Below are 25132 nucleotides of genomic sequence, written 5' to 3'. Positions count from 1 at the left end.
CAATTCACACCAGAAACAGTCTGTTATAGTTCATTATCTTTCTAAAATTAAGTGGCACTGTGACGATTGTTCGTGCAGAGGGGATTTTCAAATTCACAGAGAGGATCTCGTACTTTCAAAACTGCAGTTTGCCGGGCTGAGTGGCTCAGACGGTTGAGGCGCTGGCCTTTTAAGGCGACACTCCGGAGGCAAAAATTGATATTTTGGTCAATTTTTTGAATATTTTATGACTGAAATGTAAAAGGAGAGAGTTTCTTTTTCCTTGTCACGAAGTTATTCCGCTGAATTCAAACAATTTATCACTGTAATAATGCTTTGTTTGCCAACTGTAATTTTACACTTAAATCCAAATTTTCTCTCATAATATTCCGCTAAATGTAAAAAAAATTGTATTATATATGTATCATAGCTATATTAAGAAACCTGCGGATGGAATTTTTGATTGACGATTTTTTTAAATAGTAGGGATTTTTAAATACAAAATTTTAGAACGTAAATATTACACAAATTTAATACGATATATCTCGTTACATAAATTGTGTACAGAAAAAATTATGTAGTGCTTTCAAAATAGGTATTATCTACTTAATTACGAATTTACATTAAAATATTAATTAAATTTCATGAAAAAAGGAATTAAAAATTTTAAAAAATGCGTTTTGGAAAAAACTATTATTTGTATATGAAAGAAATGTTCGTGATATCTCTAATTTTATGTAAGTGTCATTCCCACAAAGTTTCGTGAAAATCTATACATTAGGTAAAACCATATTTGTATTTCCTGAGTGTCGCCTTAAACCCAGCTTGGAAAGCTTGATCCTGGCTCAGTCCGGTGGTATTTGAAGATGCTCAAACACGTCAGCCTCGCGTCGGCAGATTTACTGGCATGTAAAAGAACTCCTGCGGGACTAAATTCCCGCAGTTCGGAGTCTCCGGAAACCGTTATAGAAGTTAGTGGGACGTAAAACAAAAACATTATTATTATTGCACTATTTTGTTTTAAGATAGTATTTTTTTACTTCACACTAACACACTGAAGGCTTTCGGCAACGAAAGGATGGGGAAGTGATAGCATTGGGAGTGCATCAGCCGTCACATTAATTAGGGTACATCGCCAGCACGTGTCTGCTGTGTAATGGGGAACCACGGAAAACCATCCTCAGGGCTACCGACGGTGGCATTTGAACCCAACGCCTCCCAAATATATAATTCAAAAATATCAAATCACCATTATATTGACCAGAATTAGGAACTGTATGAAAAGTGGTGAAATGTTGATCTACTCACCCCACAGCCTCCTTGTAGAGCACGGAGAAGAGCGCTATCCCCACACCACCCCCAGCCTGCACCACCATCTCCACGAACTCTCTTCTCCTCTTGAAGTAATGGCCCAGCATTAAGGAGGAAGTCTCGCGCACCATTCCAGCTCCAACTCCCATCACCACACCGTAACTGAGACAAAATATTAACATACATCAATATCCAGGAAAAGAGCCTCCTATTACTAGTTCATAAACAACTGAAGGTGAGGAGTATATTCCCCCGTTCTACAGATAATTGTAAATTGATTCATAGGATTCTCTTGAATATACAGTATTTGGAATGAGTATGAAACAGCGCAGAAATGTTGTGATGATAAGCCAAACCAAACCCCATGGCGTAAGAGTCCCGCCTTCAGCTTATGATGTGTTGTGTGGTCAGCACAACGAATCCTCTCGGCCATTATTCTTGACCTCCTAGACGAGGGCCGCTATCTTACCGTCAGATAGCTCCTCAATAGTTTTCACGAAGGCTGAGTGGACCTCGAACCAATAAGTCAATGCTTCGATGATCTCGAAGAATGCTCCCTCATATTGAGTCATCAGTCTGTGTTAGCTGCATCATGAGAGGTTCTGTCTGCTGTTAAATACCAAATCTGACATTGCACCATTATTTGTCGTTCTGTCGTTAAAAGGACTAGAGGTGCTCTTTTATATGCCAGTATGCACCACATCATTCCAACCTTCAATGTTTAACCTTTACTAGGATTTTCCTCAGTCATAGACTAAGGCCCCTTTCACAATGGGTTCCGGCAGCCGAGTCTCTGCCTGAGTGAGAACCCACGTCTTTCGATGACGCAATAAGCTCTCAGATCGAGGTAAAAATCCCTGACCTCGCTAGGAATCGAACTCGGGCCTCCGGGAATGACTTAGACACGCTACCCCTACCCACAGCTTCGGCAAATAGTCTATCCTTTCAGGTATTTCACTTCACTCTAGTTTTGCTGTGGAATATTTTATTCCTATACATAAGAAATCTATCTGTAGAGTGTTATTTCGGTGGCTGTATCAAGTATTGCTACTTCTACCATGTGAGTATTGAGTTCCTATCACTTCAGTGATACAACCCATGACACATACTGGCTACAATTTACATTTCAAAATTTGATTTGACATTTGTTTCACGTCGTACCGACACAGATAGATCTTATGGAGACGATGCGATAGGAAAGGCCGTAACCTTAAATAAGGTAGATTTACAGCCGCAGAATTTTCCTCTTATGAAAATGGGAAATCACAGAAAGTCATCTTCAGGCCTGTCAACAGTGTAATTTCAAAATCAAAATCTCTTTATTTGCAAATGAGGTGTCTACCTCGGTGGCAAATGGTACACTAAAATACATTATTGTCAAGCACTAAATTTTAAATTAACAGGAGACGAAGAAAATTTTCCTAGAATACAATATTATACAATTTACGCTAATAATTTTTTCTATTAAACACACACATCATCCTTAATAAATTTATATTGTTTACAAAATTCTACTTATAATATCTTACAAACATAGTCAACTCATATACAGTACGGTATGTGAAATTACTTCTAATAATACTATACAACTGGTATAAGATTAAAATTAACATTGAATTTATTCACATATTTATATTTTACCCATTTTGGAACCTAAGTAGCATAACGACCTGCTGCGTCTTAACCAGAGCCCCTTTTGCCACCACTTTTCAGAGTTCCTGAAGGGCCTTCACAGCTACCGTAGCGGTCCCAGTGCCCTCGAAGTCCCCACTGTACTTCACCCCTACAGGCAGTCCCCTACTTGGGCTGTCCAAACTCCTTAGACCAGGGGATGGAATTAATTTAATCACACACATTTATTATTTACAATATCCTGCACTGGTCGAATGCCCTCTAACATTTCATATATTATCTCTGTTGTTGTTTATTCTCTTCTTGAATATCTGTACAGATTTTGGAAAAGGATCAAACACTACCCCTGGTAAACTGTTCCACTCCTTCACGCCCTTCCCAATGAAAGAAAATTTACCAAAATCGCTTCTGCTAAAATTCCTTCTAATTTTGTACTTGTGGTCAGTTCTACCAATATAATTATAATTTGAACTCACTATCTCCAGAATGCAAGCTCACAGCTGCGAGGCCGTACACGCACGGCCAAACAGAGGAGTAAGGAAGTGGTCTGAGTAGAAACAACGTCCGAACAAGTTCAGGCTTCATTATTGCCAGAAACATCAAACGCTACGTGCCTCTAAAGATAGTTAACTAGACAGGGTATACCACGTGGTATCTCTCTGGGACAGAAGCGCAATGGACTGAATGTTGATTGTCTGACTTTTGCCGACAACCTGGCACTTCTATCTAATTCAGTAGAAACTTCAGTGAAAAACTCAGTGTTCTCAGATAAAAGTCAGCACACATTTCACTTGTGAAAACACAATACATCACAGAGATCACTGAATCTCCTTGTACAGTGCGTCGGGAGGCAGGAACGATCAAGAAAACCAACAGGTTCAAGTGCCTAGGAGAATGGTTTCAACCTAATCTCTCCAAGAGATTAGCATTATCAACTCGATTTAATAGGGTAGAGGTGGCATACCAACTGACCAACAACACCGACAATAAAAAGTTTCTCCCCCAAAACACTAAAATGAAGCACTACTAGACAGTCATTCGCCCTGATTATGCTTCAGAATATCTAATATTCAACAGGAAGGGACTCCCGAACAAGCTTGAAATCCAGGAGAGAAAAATACTGAGGAAGATATTAGGAGCAGTTCAGGAGGGGAACGAATACAAAAAGCCATCGAACCAAAAACTCTACAAATACTGTGAAAAATCACGGACGTGGCCAGGAAGAGTCGCCTAGCATTTTATGGACACGTCTACAGGATACATCATGCCATATTGACCAACCAGCTTCTCGTTTACTGACAAAAGGGCAAGATCAAGTCACCACGGTTGAAAGAAATAAACAAAGATCTGCAGGAACTGGAAGGAACAGAAAGAGACTTAAAAGACCGGACATCTCGCAGGAGAATGCTTAAAAAGTAGAGGATCCAGAACAAACCACCAAGAAGGAAGACAGGTAGCCTCTGGACAAAGGAGAGGAAGGAACAACAGAGACAGAGGTGAACATCAAAACCCACCCCAAACGCAGTAGTTGAACATCGTAGTCTTTAAACGGCCTATAGGAAATAATAATAATAATAATATTAATAATAATAATAATAATAATAATAATAATAATAATAATGATAATTTCCGGCTCCATGGCTAAATGGTTAGGGTGCTGGCCTTTGGTCACAGGGGTCGAGGGTTCGATGCCCGGTAGGGTCGGGAATTTTAACCACCATCGATTAATTTCGCTGGCACGGGGCTGGGTGTATGTGTCGTGTTCATCATCATTTCATTCTCATCACGACGCGCAGTTCGCCTACGCGTGTCAAATAAAAAGACCTGCATATGGCGAGCCGAACTTGTCGTCGGACACACCCGGCACAAAAGCGACACGCCATTTCATTTCACAGTAGATTGACAAAACGAGTGTTTAACCATGTTCACAAGAGCAAGAATGACAACCAGTGGATCCAAGGAGCTGAACTTGGACTTTAACAAATTTCGGAGTGCCACTATTTATCTCAGCTACCCCGAAAGGCATGGATTCGACAGTACTTTTAATGATTTTTATATCTCACCCCCTCGCCCCACCACCTTTAAGGGTACCTGGGGTGTCTTACTCCCACGTGGTTTGTCTCATAATAGTAAAAATACGAACTGCCGCTTTTCATCTCAGCGACCCCGAACACTGTGGATTCGACACTATTTTCGACTATTTTTATATATCACTCCTCCCTCGCCCCCCACACCAAAGGGGGCTGAACTTGAACTTACAATAAGTCCGGAGTCTCACTATTCATCACAGCCACCCCGAAAACTATGGATTTGACACTATTTCCGATTAATTTTATGTATCACTCCCCCCGCTCCCCTCCCAAAGGGGGCTGAACGTGGACTTTAAAAATTTCCAAAGTATTACTATTCATCTCAGCGACCACGAAAATTAAGGATTCGACACTATTTTTTAATATTTTATATGTCACCCCCTCGCCCCCCCGCCCCATTGGGTACATGGGGTCTCTTAGACCCACGTGGTTTGTCAAAAGAAAATAGGAGTGTATGGATTCGACACTATTTTCGAATATTTTATAATTCCTCATTCGCCCCCTGCCACTATAGGTACATAGGGTGTCTTACCCCCACGCGGTTTGTCAAAATAAATACGGAGTGTCACTATTCATCTTAGCGACCCCGAAAAGGATGGATTCGACGCCATTTCTAATATTTTGATATATCACTTCCCCCTCGTCCCCCACCCAAAAGGGGGCTGAATTTTGACTTCAAAAAGTTATGGAGTATCACTATTCATCTCAGCGACTCCGAAAAGTATGGATTCGATACGATTTTCCAATATTTTTATATGTCACCCCCTCGCCCCCACGACCCTAACGGTACTTGGGGTGTCTTATCCCCACGCGGTTTGTCTCCTGATACTAAGTCATAAGTGCACCAAGTTTGGTTGAAATCGCTGCCGTGGTTTAGGAGGAGATGTAATACATACGTACATACAATGACATTTATAGATATATTCTTATATAGATATGTGGTGTCATTACAATAAGGCATAAACCTAACCTTCGTATGTATCAATCAATCAATCAATCAATCAATCAATCAATCAATCAATCAATCAATCAATCAATCAATCAATCAATCAATCAATCAATCAATCAATCAATCAATCAATCAATCAATCAATCAATCAATCAATCAATCAATCAATCAATCAATCAATCAATCAATCAATCAATCAATCAATCAATCAATCAATCAATCAATCAATCAATCAATCAATCAATCAATTTATATTGATCTACATTTGGGGCAGTCGTCCAGGTGGCAGATTCCCTATCTGTTGTTTTCCTAACCTTTTCTTAAAAGATTTCAATGACATTGGAAATTTTTGAACATCTTCCTTAGTAAGTTATTCCAATCCCTAACTCCCCTTCCTATAAATGAATATTTGTCCCAGTTTGTCCTCTTGTATCCGAACTTTATCTTCATATTGTGATCTTTCCCACTTTTAAAGACGCCACTCAAACTTATTCGTCTACTGATGTCATTCTACGCTATTTCTCCGCTGACAGCTCGGAACATACCACTTAGTCGAGCAGCTCGTCTCCTTTAAATTACGTAACAGTAGTTATTTTATGAGCAAACGATCTTACATTCCTTAACTTGTGATCAGGGAAACAAAAATGCATTTTATTTAAAGTGAAACATAATGACCACAATTACTTTAATCGGGACATTTTATCTTATTTTATAGAGCAACGCTTGTCAGTCTCCAATCAGTTCACTCGAATATCGTGTAACGTTTGTTACTATTCTCAATATTTCCGCTTATATCATTACCAACAAAATAAACACGCAAAGAAAATCGGTAGTATTAAACAACAATCCACATTTCGGTAGTTATTATCAAATGACTTATTACTAGTACTGCCGCAGTGCAAAATGTATATTAGTACTTTACAACCGATTTCAAACCGAATGAAAACTATGGAATGTTTTCATTCCACAGTCACGCTTACAATCGGCAGTTTATCGATAGTGAAAAACACTCGATATCACTAGCATGACTCACCTTTGACAACCTGACAGTGTCAGAGCTCGAGATCTGTGCTCATCTCTGGATAATAGCTGAAAAATAAGCATAACAATGTGACTCGAGTGTACCGAGAAGTCCAGAAAAATGTTCAGTTATAGGCAACAGGGCTGACTGATCACGTAAGATAAAGGGAAGAGCAACCGAGTCGAAATCGAGGGGTTGTGGGTTCCGATTCCACTGGTGTCCGGTTGGCCACTTTTGGTCTGTACTTAGCATCCCTTCAACACGTACAATATGTACAGAACTTAAGCTAGTAGGTTGAGAGTTTAGATTAAAATCTGGTCTTGAAGGTGCAGTATTCATTGTAGTGATGGGACATTCGATTCATTTTACTGAATCGATTCATTTGATTCCGTTCACGTTACTGAATCGATACAGTGATCCGATTCACGGCTCATTGGTCACCGCTCCTACTGCATCAGTGTAGTATGTGCTGGTAAGACAGCAGCAACAGCATTCAGTGTTCGCAGCTGCCATCTGGTCTTCATACTATGAACTCGTTTCTTAGAAAAAATGCTAGTTACTCTAATACATCGAAGGTTTCCGGCAACGCAGGGTGGGAAAGGTTAGGATTAGGAAGGTAGCAGCCATGGCCTGAATTAAGGTACAGAGCCAGCATTTCCTGGTGTGAAAATGGGGAAACTACGGAAAAACCATCTTAACGGCTGCCGACGGTGGGATTCGAACCCACCATCCCCCGAATGCAAACGCATAGCCACACGCGATATTAACCGCACGACAACTCGCTCAGTCCTTTTTTTAAAAGTATTTTTCTATCAGCTGAGGATTTTTTTAAATCGTCATATTTTGTATAGGCTACTCGAGATGTACAGTAGCCCGCTGGTTTTCTGATTCAACATACTGTTATTGCGTCTGTCCACATATGATTGAAGTCTTGTGCAACGATGTGACATATGAACTGAGAGAATACTGAGCCGTTCTTCCCAATATAAAACAGGTACTTTTGAGTGGTCATGACTCATGAGCATGACTCATAGTCATAGGGCAGGCTAGAGTCGAGTTTAACTGTCAAATGTCAACTAAGTTATAATACTAAGATTCATTAAACTAATAAATAGTATAACCTAATAGCCTACCTACTTACTAGCTACTTCAGAATTATGTTGTGACTACCTTTTTAACACTGCAAATAAATCCATCTATTATTTAAACCTCCCTGTAAGAAGAGGACAGTGAATGCAAATGGGTATTATTTTCAAATGAGCTGAGCTCGAGAGTCCATTATAGCATACGATTCTTTCAGTCTAGCATGTCTCACTGTATGTCTCGCTGCAGCGGAAGCTCGGCTCTCCGCGTGTCCAGTGAGCCGATAAGGAGCCGTGTGTATCATGTGTCTCACTGAGCCGCGCTCGTTCACGATTCTTTCGATGTGCCATGATTCACTGTATGCCTCGCTGCAGCGGAAGCTCGGCTCTCCGCGTGTCCAGTGAGCCGAAGGAGACGTGTGTATCATGTGTCTCACTGAGCCGCGCTCGTTCACGATTCTTTCGATGTGCCATGATACACTGTCTCGCTGCAGCGGAAGCTCGGCTCCCCGTCAACGTCCAGTGAGTGCGCCACTCAGCACTGTCCGCTGGGAGTAAGCTGAATCGTGTGCCGTGAGCTCGCCTTTCCTGTGAATCGATTCACTCGGACACTTGAATGAATCGATACACTGCTTCGAATCATGCATTCAGTAGTCAACAGTAATTCATTGACTTGGCTGACAACGACAGACTTGCACGCACTCTACATTTGCAAACCTGAAGTACGGCCGATTGGATCCCAGAGTGAGGCATCAAGTCGGCCGTGCGTGAAGCTTAGCACCTTTCCAACAGAGACCTAGCTCAACTGGTACAGCAACCTGCGCGAAATCGGGAGGTTGTGGGATCGGGTCCAATTGGTGCTATTTTTATTCTGTACTTTAACACATCTTCAACGGGTACTATATGTACGGAAGAAGACCTGATTCGATTAAAGTTAATTTCGATTCCTTAAGTCTAATTCTAGACAAAAGGTGCAAACTTCCACGAACACTTTGCAGAAACTCAGAAATTTTCCAAGATATCTAACCTACCGACGTCTATAGCAAAGTTTCTTGTTCCACTAAATATATATTTTGTAGTTCGTTTGTTTCTTGTTTAAAGGGGCCTAACATCTAGGTCATCAGACCCTACTAAATATAATTTCCTTTCCTATTATAACTCATCCATTATCCATTTTCCTGAAAATTCCCTGATTTTATGTGGTTTTATCAGATGTAGGCATTTGATAAAAACGAAAGTAAATTTCTTCAAGAGACCAAGCTTTTATTATAACATAGCAACGGAATTTAGTTTGTCGTAAAAATTCACTTTAATTATCAGAAAATTCATTGTTATGAGGTGGTGTGTTTAGTGTCCCTTCGAGGGCGATCGATTTTACGCGGCCCAGGAGTACCTGAAATTTACCTTGACGAGCAGATATTAAATGTAACGACACGAGACAGTCGGATTTAAGAACTCTCAGTGCCAACAGACTACACAATGAATCGATCAGCAACTTTGAGCGTAGAGGACAGACACCTAAAATACACTACGCGAAAGAGTACACATTCATCAATTACAGCAAGTAGAATGAGAAGTACTGAGACATACACAAGCACCAACATTAGCCAGATACTTCGCGATTAAAATGTGAGCTAACTTGAAAATAAACTGAAAAGTACTTTGGCCACTGAGTTTTCCATAGGTTCTTTGTCGTTGTGGCTGCCAAACTGATTCTCAGAATACATTAAAAAAAGCAGAATCAATCAATCAATCAATACCGATCTCCATTTAGGGCACTCACCCAGGTGGCAGATTCCCTATCTGTTGTTTTCCTAGCCTTTTCCGAAATGATTTCAAAGAAATTGGAAATTTATTAAACGTCTCCCTTGGTAAGTTATTCCAATCCCTAACTCCCCTTCCTATAAATGAATATTTGCCCCAGTTTGTCCTTTTGAATTCCAACTTTATCTTCATATTGTGATCTTTGCTACTTTTATAAACGCCACTGAAACTTATACGTCTACTAATGTCATTCCACGCCATCTCTCCGCTAACAGCTCGGAACATAACACTTAGTCGAGCAGCTATTCTTCTTTCTTTCAGTTCTTCCCAACCCAAACTTTGCAACATTTTTGTAACGCTACTCTTTTTTCGGCTATAACCCAGAACATATCGAGCTGCTTTTCTTTGGATTTTTTCCAATTCTTGAATCAGGTAATCCTGGTGAGGGTCCCATACACTGGAACCATACTCTAGTTGGGGTCTTACCAGATACTTATATGCCCTCTCCTTTACATCCTTACTACAACCCCTCAACACCCTCATAACCATGTGCAGAGATCTGTACCCTTTATTTACAATCCCATTTATGTAATTACCCCAATGAAGGTCTTTCCTTATATTAACACCTAGATACTTACAATGATCTCCAACAGGACCTTTCACCCCATCAACGCAGTAATTAAAACTGAGAGGATGTTCAAAACACCTTAGCGATATGAGCTAGGAATTTTAGTTACAGAAAATATAATAAAGGATGAGAATATATCCTTTATTTATTCCTAAAATTTACAATCCTTTTCTTAATGATTGTTATCCGATTTAGTGGTTTTACAGAAGGTCAGATGGGATAGATCGAATCACGAATGAATATATACTGAATCGAATTGGTGATAGAAGATCGATTTCGCTAAATTTGACCAGAAGAAGCGATAGAATGATAAGACACATCACTAAAGACTTCCGGGACATGTGCAGATGGTTTTGAAGGAAGTGCAGGTGGTATGAACGGTGGGGGTAGACCAAGGTATGAATATTACAAGCAGAGTAGAGAAGATGTAGGATGCGGCAGTTACGTAGGAATGAAAACCTTAGCTCAGGATAGGGTGGCATGGAGCGCTGCATCAAACCAGTCTATGGACTGATGACTAAAACAACAACATTCTATCTATTAGATTATAACTACAATCGGTGTGGACATTTAAAAAAATAAAAAATCCAGAGGGTACTGAACCAAGGAACAAATTACAGAAAAAAATGTGTAAATAAGTTACTTTGGTTTCGAATTTTGGATTTGAATAAAAAGGAAAACGAGTAAAGAAACAACGGATTTTAGTCAGTTTTTCGGAAGTAATTTTCGAATTTTTCTGTTTAGTTTGCTAGAGCTATCCTAGACTCACATTTTCAAACATTTGTTGGCCCTTTATCCCTTCAAATTTCGGCACAATTGAGGAAAATGATTAATTTTACGTTTTTCGTGGTATGCGGAGCCCTACTTTGTGTCCTAAGAAATGCTTTCCACATTAAAACAAACAAGATGTAGTCTTTCATGGCTGATGATCATAGCTAGGGGATCTCCAAACCTTCGTGAATACGAACCACACGGACCTGACTTTGTGTTTCAAACTACCCAAGTGTAATTTTCGGGATTCGAACTACTGTCACCTTAGTCCGAAGCCAGTTGCCATACCACTGGGACATCACGCTCTATTGAGAACACGTGACCTGAATAATCACATTATGAATGGATTTTCCTTGAGTTCACTCTCAAAGACGCCACTTCGCTTAAACATTTAATAGTAATGTTATTTGCTTTACGTCCCACTAACTACTTTTACGGTCTTCGGAGACGCCGAGGTGCCGGAATTTAGTCTCGCAGGAGTTCTTTTACGTGCCAGTAAATCTAACGACACGAGACTGTCGTATTTAAACACCTTCAAATACCACCGGACTGAGCCAGAATCGAACCTGTCAAGCTGGGGTTAGAAGGCCAGCGCCTTAACCGTCTGAGCCACTCAGCCAGGCAACTTAAACATTTACTTATCATACATTATGGTCGAGTTAAAAAATTGAGAACCGTTTAATGTCAAATCCGATTACGGCATGAAGAGAATTCAATTGCTCGGTTGATCTGTCATCACGTCTCTCTACGCCTTAGTCCAGTTTCCTAATACGGGGATGAAGATGATGCCATCCTCAGTTGAGGAGCAAACGGAGATGAAATTAATAATGTTGAATGAAATTGGGTGAAGGGGTTGAAGGTATCGCCTGTAGCCTATGAATACGAACTGTCCCGGTAAAAACGGGAAACCACAGAAAACCATTCTCAGGACAACCGACGGTGGTGTTTGAACTTACTCATCCCGCGAATGAAGAGCTCATAGCGTTAAAATACGTGGCTACTCCAGTTAATAATAATAATAATAATAATAATAATAATAATAATAATAATAATAATAATAATAACAACAAAGTCCACCTCTGTGGTGTAATGGTTAGTGTGCTTAACTGCCACCCGCGGAGGCCCGAGTTCGAATCCCGGCTCTGCCACGAAATTTGAAAAGTGCTACGAGGGCCACTCAACCTCAGGAGATCAAGTGAGTAGAGGGGGGTTCGATTCCCTCCTCAGCCATTCTCGAAATGGTTTCCCGTGGTGTTCCACTTCTCCTCCAGGCAAATACCGGGATGGTACCTAACTTAAGGCCACGGCCACTTCCACCCCTCTTCCTTGTCTATCACTTCCCATCTCGCCCTCCGCCCACAGCACCCCTGTACTTGAGGCGGTGTAAGTGGGATCCCTCACTGAGTTTGAGGGAATAACCAACCCTTGAGGCTAAATGAATTAAGAAATAATAATAATAATAATAATAATAATAATAATAATAATAATAATAATAATAATAATAATAATAATAATAATAATAATAATAATCCTTCATCAGTCTGACGAAGGATACCGGCTGCAATATTGTACAGAAACCGAGGAGCTCTCAAACCTTGCGGCCGATATCAGAAAAAGACACCTGACTTTTTACGGACACATCAAACGCCTTCCAGAAAGCAGACTGACAAGAATTTTACAACAGAAAACATCAGAACAAATAGGTGGACAACGGAAATCCGCCAAGACCTGGAAATACCAGGATACAAAGTGCTACAGAACGAAAATCAGCAAGTAGGGAGTAGAGTCAGAGAGAAACCACAAGAAGAAGACAGGGGCCAAGAGGACAGAAGAAGGAACAACCACGATAAGAGAAGAAATGAAGGCTGCCTGGCAGAGAAGAAAATGCAAAACTTCTAAATGAGCTTTGCGTGATCAGTTTTCTCGTCTTTTTGGCATCTAATAATAATACTAATACTAATACTACTACTACTACTACTACTACTACTACTACTAATAATAATAATAATAATGATAATAATAACAACAATAATAATAATTCTATGGCCTCAGGTATCGTGTGCATGCCACCCAGGATGCCCGCTAGTCAATTTCGACGTTCCATTTTATTCTACCAGGTGGAATAATAACACAGGTCTCTCTTAGTTGAACTAAGGCTGAGTTTTTAATCAGGAAACAGTAAATATGTCACCAGAGATGTTTTGCATATAGATATCGTACGACTTGGAGTGCCCTCCAAAACTCCGACTACATCTCTTTGGTTTGAACCCGGGATCCGTTGGTTGGTACTCTACCAGTGATCCACATATGAAGATTTTAGCAATTGCGATCTTCAGGATTGCCATAGTCTTCGCTGGTCGCTACACCGAAGTAATTGAAGGATTTGAGAAAATGTGTGGTTTCTTTTATGTGCTCGCCAAGTTTTTGATTAAGAGCTTATTTCTTCTGTTTAAACATTTTCGGAGGAAGGTGGGGAGGAATAATTCTACAGGTTATCATAGTGCATCACGAGTCCGGCTCCAAGACAATAATCAGTGTAGTGGCCTTCTGTTCAGAAGTTATGCTGCCTGCTCAGTCTATGTCTAACTAAGTCTAATTAAGTAATACGTGGTTGCCAGTCATTAAGGATTTACTTAGTTAATTTCCTTCCCTGTCCTTCACTATTGTTATTTCGTCTTTGTGTTTTCCAAATGCGTACGTTCCTCATCGCCAGATGTTTCATTCCAGGCTTGTGTCAATGTCATACACCTGTCAATGTCATATATTACGTACACATGTTATGTGACCCTCTTAGACTGATTCTGATGGTTCCGTCAGCTTCCGCTTCGAACGCTAGCGCTGTGCCACGTCCGGGGAGTCATCTGGTGACGAATGAACGTACCATTTCTACTTCTATTATAACGTCTAAATTTTAATGCTCATTATTTAAGAAGCCTTTCTCGTGGACAGTCGAGATTTTCTTCTGATGACACAGAGCACAGTTCTCTGCGAAACGTAAAGAATTTCACCTTATTTTCTTGACACGGCATAAGCCCAAAATCCTCCAAAATATCATGTCTACATGTCTAATTCCTCTACTTGTTCGTTTGTATTGACATTGCTACGTATTATATCGTCATTTGAGCTTGCATCCGGGAGATAGTAGGTTTGAATCCCACTATCGGCAGCCCTGAAGATGGTTTTCCGTGGTTTCCCATTTTCACACCAGGCAAATGCTGGGGTTGTACCTTAATGAAGGCCACGGCCGCTTCCTTCCAACTCCTAGGCCTTTCCTATCCCATCGTCGCCATAAGACCTGTCTGTGTCGGTGCGACGTAAAGTCCCTAGCAAAAAAAAAATATATATCGTCATTTGCAAACCAACCATGACTGAAACAAGCAACAGTCAACATATCCTTCCACATAGGGTTGGTATCAACAAAGACACAAAAAATGATTCAGTCAACAGGTATAGGTGATCTGAAGTAATTTCAGCAATGCCAGGAAGAGGAAGAGAAGCAGAAGATGAAGCAGAAGAAGAAGCCTCGACAAATGCAATACACGCTTACAGTGTGGCCCATAGGTAGCAGGAGGAACATACCGGCCGCAAGTGCGTCCGTCATACCATCAAGAAAGTCACATTTACGTCAAGTTCTTACGCACTTTAAACGCAGTTTATCATTTTACCTTTCATACATATATCTAGTCTTCAGAATGATGTATAACTAACACCCAATAGGCTGCTAGTGTCACTACACTTTTAAAAGCAATCTGATATTACAATCGCCACTTGCTTTCAGTGAACATCCAGAAGTGAGCAGCTAATGCTTCTTCGTACAGCCGCTGATAGCGTTCGGAAGGCTCCGCGAAAAATCCGCAACAATTAAGAGATGCTGCGCTTTATGGGGGGGGGGGGGCGTATTTAACAATTTGCTTTAAGTTGCAACGACACAAACAGGTCCTATGGCAACGATGGGCTAGGGAAGGCCTGTGAGTGGGAAGGAAGCGGCCGCAGCTTGATTAAGGTACAGCCCCAGCATTTGCCTTGTATGAACATCGGAGACCACGGAAAACCATCTTCATTGGCTGTCGGCAGTGGGGTTCTAACCTACTATCTCCTGGATGAAAGCTCACAGCCAGCTTGTCCGGTGTTTAAATCTTACCAAAATGACTCAGATAAGTCGGAAGTAATCTATTCACAGTTTTGTCTGTATTTTGCTCACAATTTTTAAAAATGGTATTTCGGTATCGGTGGTGTCCACAGTAACAAGGAAATGGAGTTTTTAATTTTACGTCATCTCTGTCTGTATGTACGGGTATCACGAGGAAACGGTTGAAGATAATTTAATAAAAATCGGTGTCTAAAATCAAGGAATGAGTGTCTACAATCCAGGCTATTTTATTCACGCTTCATGAAATGGTAGTTCAGAAGAAGTGCTTAATTAAAGAAAGTACCCATGACAACAAAAGTTACGAAGAACACAAATTCCGATCATTTATGTCTTATACAGTTTTACCATGCCGAAAATGATAGTACAGTTCCTGAGTTTGTTGTTTAGTCCATATCAACGCCGAGCATTACCAACATACTGTTTAATGGTGTTACTTGGAGATGGGGTTTGTTTCACTAAATGTGAAGGGCTACAATAACGAAAGCTCATAAAACTGGTCAACAGTAATATTAAATTGACCATTGGTGTGATGTGATTTGTCACCTTTTCTGCCACTCATCTCCGATAGATGGGATTATTGCTGAGTTCCGAACAAAACAGCCTGCCTGAATATTGGCGGAAACTAGATGTGGAGTTAGATAACTTTGCACATTGCACAGTGACGGGAACTGCAGCTTGTTACAACATAACATAGTGCCAAATTAAACGCAGGCCCACTGCAAAAATTAGCCGAGTCTCCCCTCGCTGATCTCAAATACCTTGTCGAGGAAAATATCCGAACACCATGAAATAACGAATATAGGATACGGAAATTTTGGCAATACGTTTGTCGAGGTAACATATTTAATTGATTAGAGGTACAATATCCGCGTGAGAAAAGGCAGCCATGCTGGTCCATTAATAACCGGTGTATTCACCTGACTGTTGAATGCAGGCATGCATTGTGTCGTACAGGTGCCGGATGTCGGCTTGTGGGATGGAGTTCCATGCACTTGGTCGGTCAATACCGGCACGGTTAATGCCGGTTGTGGATGACGCTGGAGTTGTCCTCCAATGATGTCCCGTACGTGCTCGATTTGGGACAGATCGGAGGATCGTGCGGGCCAAGGCAACATGTCGACAATCGGTAGAGCACGCTGGGTTACAACAGCAGCATGGGGCGCGCACTCTCCTGTTGGAAAATACCCCCCAGAATGCTGTTCACGAATGGCAGCACTACAGGTCGAATCACCAGGGTGTGTGGGAAAACCACGAGAGTGCTCCTGCTGTCAGAGAACATTGCTCCCCAGTCCAAAACTACCGGTGCAGGTCCCGTGTAGGTGGAATTCAGGCGCTCACTTTGCCTCCTTCTAACTAACAGAGAGCCACCAAGCCAGAAGCGGCTAACATCGGAAAACACAATGGACCTCGACTTTATCCTCCAGTGAGCTCTCATTTGACACCACTGAAGTCGCAGACGGTGGTGGTTTGGGTTACGTAGAATGCACGCCGCGGGGCGTCTGGCTCCCAGCTGTTCTTCAAGTAACCGATTTTGAACAGTTCGTTGCGTCACTGTGCTGCCAACTGCCGCTCGAAATGCTGCAGTCCACTGCGCCACAGCCATTCTCTGAATATGGCGGTCCTCCCTTTCGGTGGTGCCACGGGGACATCCGGAACCCCGTTTTCTTGCGAGCGTACCTTCTCGTGACCAGTGCTGCCGGCACGCATGCACAGTGGAGACATTCCTGCCACGTCGTTCTGCAATAGCACGGAAGGAAAATCCACCTTCAAGTAGCCCTATTATACGGCCTCGTTCAACCGCAGTGAGCTGTTGATGCTGGCCTCTTCTTCGTCGTAAAGGCTTTAATTCACTCCGTTCAATCACACAGGTAACGAACGCTCTCACACATTACAGCCCTGATGTAAAGGACACCTGATGTGCAACGTCATAGGCCGCTACTAGCGCCACGCTTACGGGAAATCTGAATCAACGACTCCATTCAGATCTATAAACAAGCCTACCAACGTTCGTTAATCTAGCACAACCCCTTCTTGCTGTTTGGATTATTTTCCGCTAGTCTTATTTGAAAAATGCCAGGAAGCACAAGAATGAGACGAATGTATGTCGCAAACAGTGATATAAAGATACTATGAGGAACGTGAAAATGACGTCCTATTTCTTTAATTTTTATAATTTTAGATTTGCCACCTAATTCGTACAAAGGTTATGAACAATAGTATTGTTATGTATAAATACCTGAGCAAGACCTGGTGTAACTCCTGAGCGAAGGAAGTGAACAGACACGCTAGCGCCATGACCAGTCCACCGAATACAGCTGTGAGGCGCGTCGACTTGCGACGACAGATCGCAACTACGAATGGGGATGTTCCTAGTGACACGGCTAGGCACAGGCATCCTATCCAGACTGCAACACAATACAACATATCTTCAAACATTTTAATGGATCGTTTTGTGATACTGTACACTCAAATGTTTGGACAACTGTACACATATAATTCGTAACATTCGGTTGAAAAGTTCAAATGTGATCGTGGGAGGCAACTTGTTCTGCTGAATTCGAAGTAGAAGATTTATTAATGAGAAATACAGTAAGATGGTAAGAGAAAAATCGCTAATTTCATGATAATTTCTTCCAAGTTAATGTAGGTACACCGAACGATTTGACTTGCGGGTTTGAACCACATAATCAGCAGTCCTGAAGGTAGTATTCCGCGGTTTTCCATCTTCACACCAGGCCAATGCTCGGCTGTACATTAATTACAGTCATGGGCACTAACTTCCCAATCCTATCCCTTTCCCATCCATGCGCGGCCGAAAACCTTCGAAATAAAAAAAATAAAAATTCGAATCGGAGTTGAGAATGCAGAGGAATTTCTTCTTAATTCCGTAACACTAAAATGTTTCTGTAAAATAAATCCACGATTACTCATCTTTAGCTATTTCAGAAGACTTCCTCTTCTACAGTCAAGATTTACTTCTGAAGCAAAGTTCTCTGCGAAACGTAAAGAATTTCACCTCAATTCCTTGACACGGCATAAGCCCAGAAAGGCTGTATCAAGTCTATAAGCACGGGCCGTGAAAGCATCAACTGTAACATTTACAAATGGTCTTCCCCGAGATAGTGCAACATACAATTGGCCGTCGCTGAATACTGGTTCCGGTGAGTAGACACACACTTTTTCAAGAGTTTGTCCCTGCGCTTTATTAATGGTCATACAGAAGGCCAGTCGACTTGATACCCTCGGTGCGTACCTCCACTCTTTTCTCTTAGCAGCATCTATTGAGTATATATAGAAGCTGGAGAAGGTCAGAGATCAAAGAGTATTTAGCAGAGAATAGTATTCTTCCGTGATGAGAGGAGGTGTATACTCTTTGGCTTGACATATATTAATCAAACATGGCTGCAAGCAGTCACATTACTAAGGATGAAAGTCATATATCAGAATATTAATGGAAGTGTTAGTCGCTTAGCAACCCGCTAAGTAGATAATGTCTTGCGGGTTAGGGTCAGCCTTCGCCAGCGATTATTGGAGTGACCGTTTTATGATTACTCAACGTTTGCTGAATTAGAGACCTATTATTATCGGATGATTCTTCGGCAGGTAATTCCGGAGGAATAAAAAGCATAATTAACCAAATCAGTCCAGTAGAACGGACAGACGGGCTGGACAAGCTGTCTTTAATAAATGTTATTCTTCTTTTTTCTTCTTTCTGATGAGGCCTGCTAAGGGCCACGTACCAATTTCAATTCAATTCTTCATGCTGTATTGTTTTCTCTTCCGTTCCTTCCAATGTTCTTTCATCCTTTCACTATTCTGTTTCCTTCTGTCCTCGGACTACTTCGCACCAGGCTTCTTGTTCAATCTTCCTTGGAATCCTTCCATACTTACTACCCTCTTTCTAAAAATCTCTCTGTCCATATTTTCTTGTTCTCTTATCTTATTAATTTCCAAATCTTTCTTTACTTCTTGAATCTAGCTAGTTGTTGCATTTTTGTCCCAAAGGAACTTGAAAATCCTTTTTGTTAATCTGGAATCATCATTTCTGTAAATATGTTCCAAAAATTGCAACCTCCTTTTGTCTTTTGGTTTCTGCCATGTTTTCTATGTCCTGTATATTTCACCATCAGATATTAATTTCCATAATTCTGTTGTTTTCATAGGGCGTAAGATTTTTCTCATGATTCTCCTCTCTAGTACTTCAAGTTTATCTAATCTACAGTTGAGTACCAGGCATTCACTTGCATATAGGCATTTCGGTTTCACCAATATAGTGTAGTGCCTTATTTTAAGATATTTAGATAGACACTTCATGATATTAAAATTCCCTGTGATCCCATATTCTCTTTCCATCTTGTTGTACACTTTCTCCTACTGCATATTTGTCTAAACCATTTTCTAGAATTATTTCTCACAGATATTTGAATTTCGTTACTTTTTCCACTGGACCAATATCTATTGCCAAAATTTTGGAGCGTTCTTGATGTTTGTAATTTTTTTTAACGGAGTTTCTCAAACCCGTCTTCTTGGCTATTTCTTCCGAGAGATCGATTTGTGCTGTTGCACTTGTTAGGTTTTCTGAAAATGTAGGAAATCGTCTGCAAATGCTAGGCAATTTATTTAATGCCTTTGATTTTTCTCCCCAAAATTACCGGCAAAATGTTATGATCTTTAAGCTTTACCTTCCAAATTCTTACAATTTTCTCTAGAACACGGATGACTAGAAGGAGTGACAAACCGTCACCTTGCCGTACCCCTGTATTTATCTTAATAGGTTTTGATATCTCACCCATAAATTCACCTTTGAAATTGTGTCAGTAAGTGTTCCACGTATTAGGGTTGCCAATTTAGTTTTCACTCCAAATTCATGAACTGTTTTGTCTATGGTCTTTCTATCAACCGAGTCAAAGGCCTTTTTAAAATCTACAAATGTCACAACAATGAATTCAATATCCTACATGAATACATAGATAATATAACATAATATTATATACGATGCGTTTATAGCTCAAGATGCTATTTACTGCTAACTAAATGTTGTAACGTACGTTTTGATTCGGTTTAGAAATAGAATCTCGGTAATCATGGAGATAAAGTAAAAATAAATTCGGTAATTAAATTAGTTGCGAAGTGCGCTGTGACTTGGAGTCCGTATGCGAGAGTCTAGCGAGTTTTATTGGATTACGGCAGACTGGACTTGATTGGCTCTGAGCTTTCACGTGTAGAGCACAAAGGCGTGAATCCTATATCAAGATTTATATGAAGGAAGAGTTTTAAATGTTCAAAGTCTGGGCTGAAATAAACTGCAATATATTGAAATCAAATCAAAACTGTCAGTCACCTTTGATTTTGATTCCGAGCTGTCACCCAGGTCTCAGATTCCCCGTCAGTTGTTCACCTGCCCTTTTCTTAAATCATCTCACATTTCAAATATGTCCTTCGGTTAATTATTTCAAACATATCCTTTGGTTAATTATTTTCAACATATCCTTTGGTTAGTTACTCCAAACGGAAAACTGAAGGTGATTTTTCTGCGGTTTCACATTTTCACACCAGGAAAATGGACTGGCTATACCTTACGATACAATTCAATCTAAATACTGAACAAGCTTTGAGACTTAAACGACCACAAAGCTCATGCTCTCCAACTGCGACATGACGCTCGTGTTACAACATATTTCAAAACATTGGAATGGATGCGGATAAATTAACGAAGGAATATTCAGCCAATAACAGTAGTTTACCAACCCAACACTCCTACATACCAATCTTCTAATTTTCGAATCCTTTCCCCAATCCATGAAATTAATACCAGATCTGGTTCCCTACTTGAAAGTCTACTAAATCGAACGAATTCCTGCAATCCTTCTTGTTAATTACTGCTTAGAAACTCTGTAATAAAATTCTAATGGACATTCGGTTCGTTTCTTCCTCTCATAAATTCCAACCTGCCTGCCGCGGAACAGATAACTGAGTTGTGTGAGTCACTGTGTGTGAATGAGTTTTCTTTTATCTGTTATGCAGTTCAATTATTATTATTATTATTATTATTATTATTATTATTATTATTATTATTATTATTATTATTATTATTATTATTGTTTTACTGGTAACCTGGTCTTAGTGAATCTGTCCGTGGTATTCCTTTGTTTTTAAATTACTATGCCATACTTTTATGTTTACATTTTTCAATCTTAGTGTTTAAAGTGATTACGTGTAAGAGAGGGCTGTGAGTCCTAACTTCGCCACATACAGTGTAAAAAAATAAATAAAATAGAATAAAATATATACATAAATAAATTCATTAGTTAATCAAGGGTATGGTCGCTTCCTTCCCACACCTAGCCCTTTCCTATCCCGTCGTCGCCACAAGAATTAACTGTGTCGGTTCGACGAAAGGCAAATTGTAAAATTATCCAATTCGTTAACTCCTTCTCCTATAAACGAATATTTGCCCCATATTTTTTCTTAAACACCAACTTTCCTAGTTTTGAAAACATTATTTAACATTATGCTGTATACGCTTTTGGGCTAATGCTGTGTCAAGAAAGTAAGGCTAAATTCTTTACGTTTCGCAGAGAACTGTGCTCTGCGTCATCAGAAGAAAATCTCGACTGTCCACGAGAAAGGCTTCTTAAACAATGAGCCTTGAAATTTAGACGTTATAATAGAAGTGGAAATGGTATGTGATTTCGTCACCAGATGGCTCCCCGGACGTGGCACAGCGCTAGCGTTCAAAGCGGAAACTGACACAACCATCAGAATCAGTCTAAGGGTGTCACGTAACATGTGTACATAATTACATTGACACAAGTCTGGAATGAAACATCTGGCGATGAGGAACGTACGCATTTGGAAAACACTGAGACTAAATAACAATAGTGAAGGGACAGGGAAGGGAACTACCTACGTAAATCCTTAATGGCTGGCAACCAGGTATTACTTAATTGATAGCCATTGTCCCTGTTGAAACTGCTAGGATTTCTACGAATTTCTACAGCTTCCCGTATAATCCTGGACCTTGGAACACGACATCAAAACTCGACGATAGAGCGTGCTCAGCTATTGCCGATTTGTCTGGCTGGTTGAGACGAATATTACGTTCATGTTCCTTGATACGGGTAACAATGGACCGGCATATTTGGCCGATGTATACCTTACCGAAAGTACAGGGAATTTCATATACCCCAGGATGTAAAAGAGGGGACAATTTGTCGTTGGTTTTACTCAGACTGTGAGCAATTTTAGTTGCTGTGCCAAACACGGTTTTTTATATTGTGTTTGCGGAGGACTTTGGCAATTCCATCTGTGGTGTTGTGAATGTAAGGCAAGTAGGCAGTTCCCTTCACTTCTTCCTTCTGTGAGCTTTGCTTGGTCGTTTCTCTGGGATGCAGGGCTCTATGAATCTGCAAATCGCTGTAACCATTACCCTTGAACGTGACTTTGAGTGTGTCCATCTCCACCTGGATATTTGATGGCTCACAAATCCGTCACGCCCTCTTGGTGAGTGTCGTGAGAATGCCTTATTTTTGTGCTGGATGATGATGAGAATCGGCATGAAGATAGCGATTTATGAATATTGCAAGCAACAAAATACCGATGTGTTCAAAATAATAGGAAGGTAAATATTTTAAAGTGTTGTAGTAACCGTGTCTATTGGAATATTTAGTGCTCATATTCTGGAAAGAGAAAGGATCAAAGCAGATACAGATACAATGTTAGATCAACGGAATTTCAAGACGTATTGGCAAATACATGAAATTATATGGACTTTAATGTTCGTGAATGTAAATAGTATTAGACATACTATATGTGACATATTACATTAAATTAAGTGTGTATGCTTGTTATACCTTCCCCGAACGATGTATCTAGGCTGAAGATGACCTAAAGGAAAGGTCGAAACTGGTCACGATGTATAATAAACAGCTGTTTTAAGAAAAGCCATTAATGAATGATGAAAGTGGACTTGGTACCGGAATGTAATCAAATATCGTCTGTTTAACACAAACGGCATGAACCTTCAAAAACATCCAGGAGAACAGATGACACAGACAGCGTTACAGACCCATTTATCTCTGTGAGTACTCCTCAAACAGGTCATTTTCCCGAATATAATTTGTTTCGTATGAGATATCTGCTAAAGCTCATTGACAAGTTTCTCAAGCCTAGAATCCAAATTGATTTTCACCCTGAAAATCAGCATTAGTTTACTGCGGATGAAGCCAATGAAACAATTAATTAGCTGACGAACTAAATCCCAGCTTGGTGACCCTAAATAGAATGTAAACGATCCTACAGAAATGTTTACTCTCCGTGCAGATGAGTGTAAAACAAGCTCGCAGTTGCCACAACACGATGCGATACTCAAACCGTAAGCCGCTTAGTGCTCCTCTGCACTGCGTATGTCTATCCTAACGTTTGAGCTGGCACTGGAGACCGAGACTTTATGATGACGGGTATTAGCGTCGTACTTTAACTTGACGACAAGAAAGGAAGTAGAAAGGAATTAATTAATGGAGTTAAAATGGAAAAGAAAGGATTGAAGGACGGAATTAAGGATCGAATGGATGAAAATAAAATAGGCGAGGAAGAAAGAAATGAAGTTGGGAACTAGGAAGGAACGGGAAATGGAAGGAAAATAGTTACGAAGCAATGAAGGAAATGGAGGGAAAGAAGAAAGAAAAGCGACAAAATGAAGAAAATAGGAAGGTACGAGGGCGGAAAGGAAAAAGGAAGTACAGAATTAAGGAGCTGATAGAATGAAGGAAGAGAGGAATGAAATAAGAAAAATGGGAAAGAAGGCATGAGGGATGAAAAGATATAACTAGGAGAGAAGATAGAAAATAATAAAGGAGAAAGGAACGAATGAAGAGAGGGAAGAGGGAAAAGAAAGAGAAATATTGGGAAAGGAAAGAAAGTGGGGGAAAATAAGGAAAGAAAAGTGTGGACGGACGGACCGAAAGATGTAAAAAAGAAAAGACAAGGAACAAAGCAAAAAGGAAGGTAAATTGTTAAGGAAGGAATGAAGGAAAAGAAACGAAGCTAAGGAAAGTGAAGAAAGGAAAAATATGTGAGAAAGGGAAAGATTGATGCAACAGAAGGAATAAAGAAAGGAAAGAGGAGGTATGTACGAAGGAAGCATTCCGTCACGTGGCTGAAAGAAGTTAATTACTTTGGCTAGTTAAAGAGAACCCATAAATACAATATGCTGTTTCTGGAATCAGTTGACGGAGTTCATTAGATACATTTTTCTATTTTTCATAACGATAACATAAGAGATCAAGGAACTGCATATGACAGTACAACGAATAATAAATTTTAGTGCATGACATTTTAATGCTAATTTACAAACCTCTGCTTTAATCCGAAATGTTAGTATTTATTGGAAATTTGAAATTACTGATACATGTTTACTAAAATGTTCTTTATATAAACTGCTGCAGCTTATATCCAGATTGGTCGACGAACACCGTTAAATGTAGTTTTATGCACCCCTCAGCTTATACTTGGTCGCCACTACAGGATTACTACTGTGATATAGTTGCACTGAAGCTCCACAATACAGAGTGAAGTGGTAATTCTGTGATAGAAACTCTGTAATGAATGCATAAAATAATATATTTACTTAATAATAAGAAGGGTGCATTAAGCTCATGAATAGGTATAATATACAGTAGACTGTGAAGTTCATATTCTTGGGAATGACTCGTCTTAGCTAAGCCGGCGAGCGGACGCACCTGTATGTTTAACAA

General features: G+C 40.2%; 1 protein-coding gene across 1 annotated transcript in view; it reads right to left on the bottom strand.

The window, feature by feature from the left end:
• The window catches only part of LOC136883271 (monocarboxylate transporter 4), a 364210-nt gene that overhangs the window by 15528 nt on the left and 323550 nt on the right, over positions 1-25132 (bottom strand). Inside the window, exons 3-4 of the mRNA XM_067155487.2 lie at positions 17614-17782; positions 1288-1452 (exon numbers count right to left, since the gene is read on the bottom strand). Coding sequence (XP_067011588.2) covers positions 1288-1452; positions 17614-17782 — 334 coding nt within the window. The remainder of the gene's footprint in view (positions 1-1287; positions 1453-17613; positions 17783-25132) is intronic.

Source organism: Anabrus simplex, chromosome 1 (assembly GCF_040414725.1).
Source record: "Anabrus simplex isolate iqAnaSimp1 chromosome 1, ASM4041472v1, whole genome shotgun sequence".
Taxonomy (NCBI): Eukaryota; Metazoa; Arthropoda; class Insecta; order Orthoptera; family Tettigoniidae; genus Anabrus; species Anabrus simplex.
This window is presented reverse-complemented; position numbering and strand designations above follow the sequence as displayed.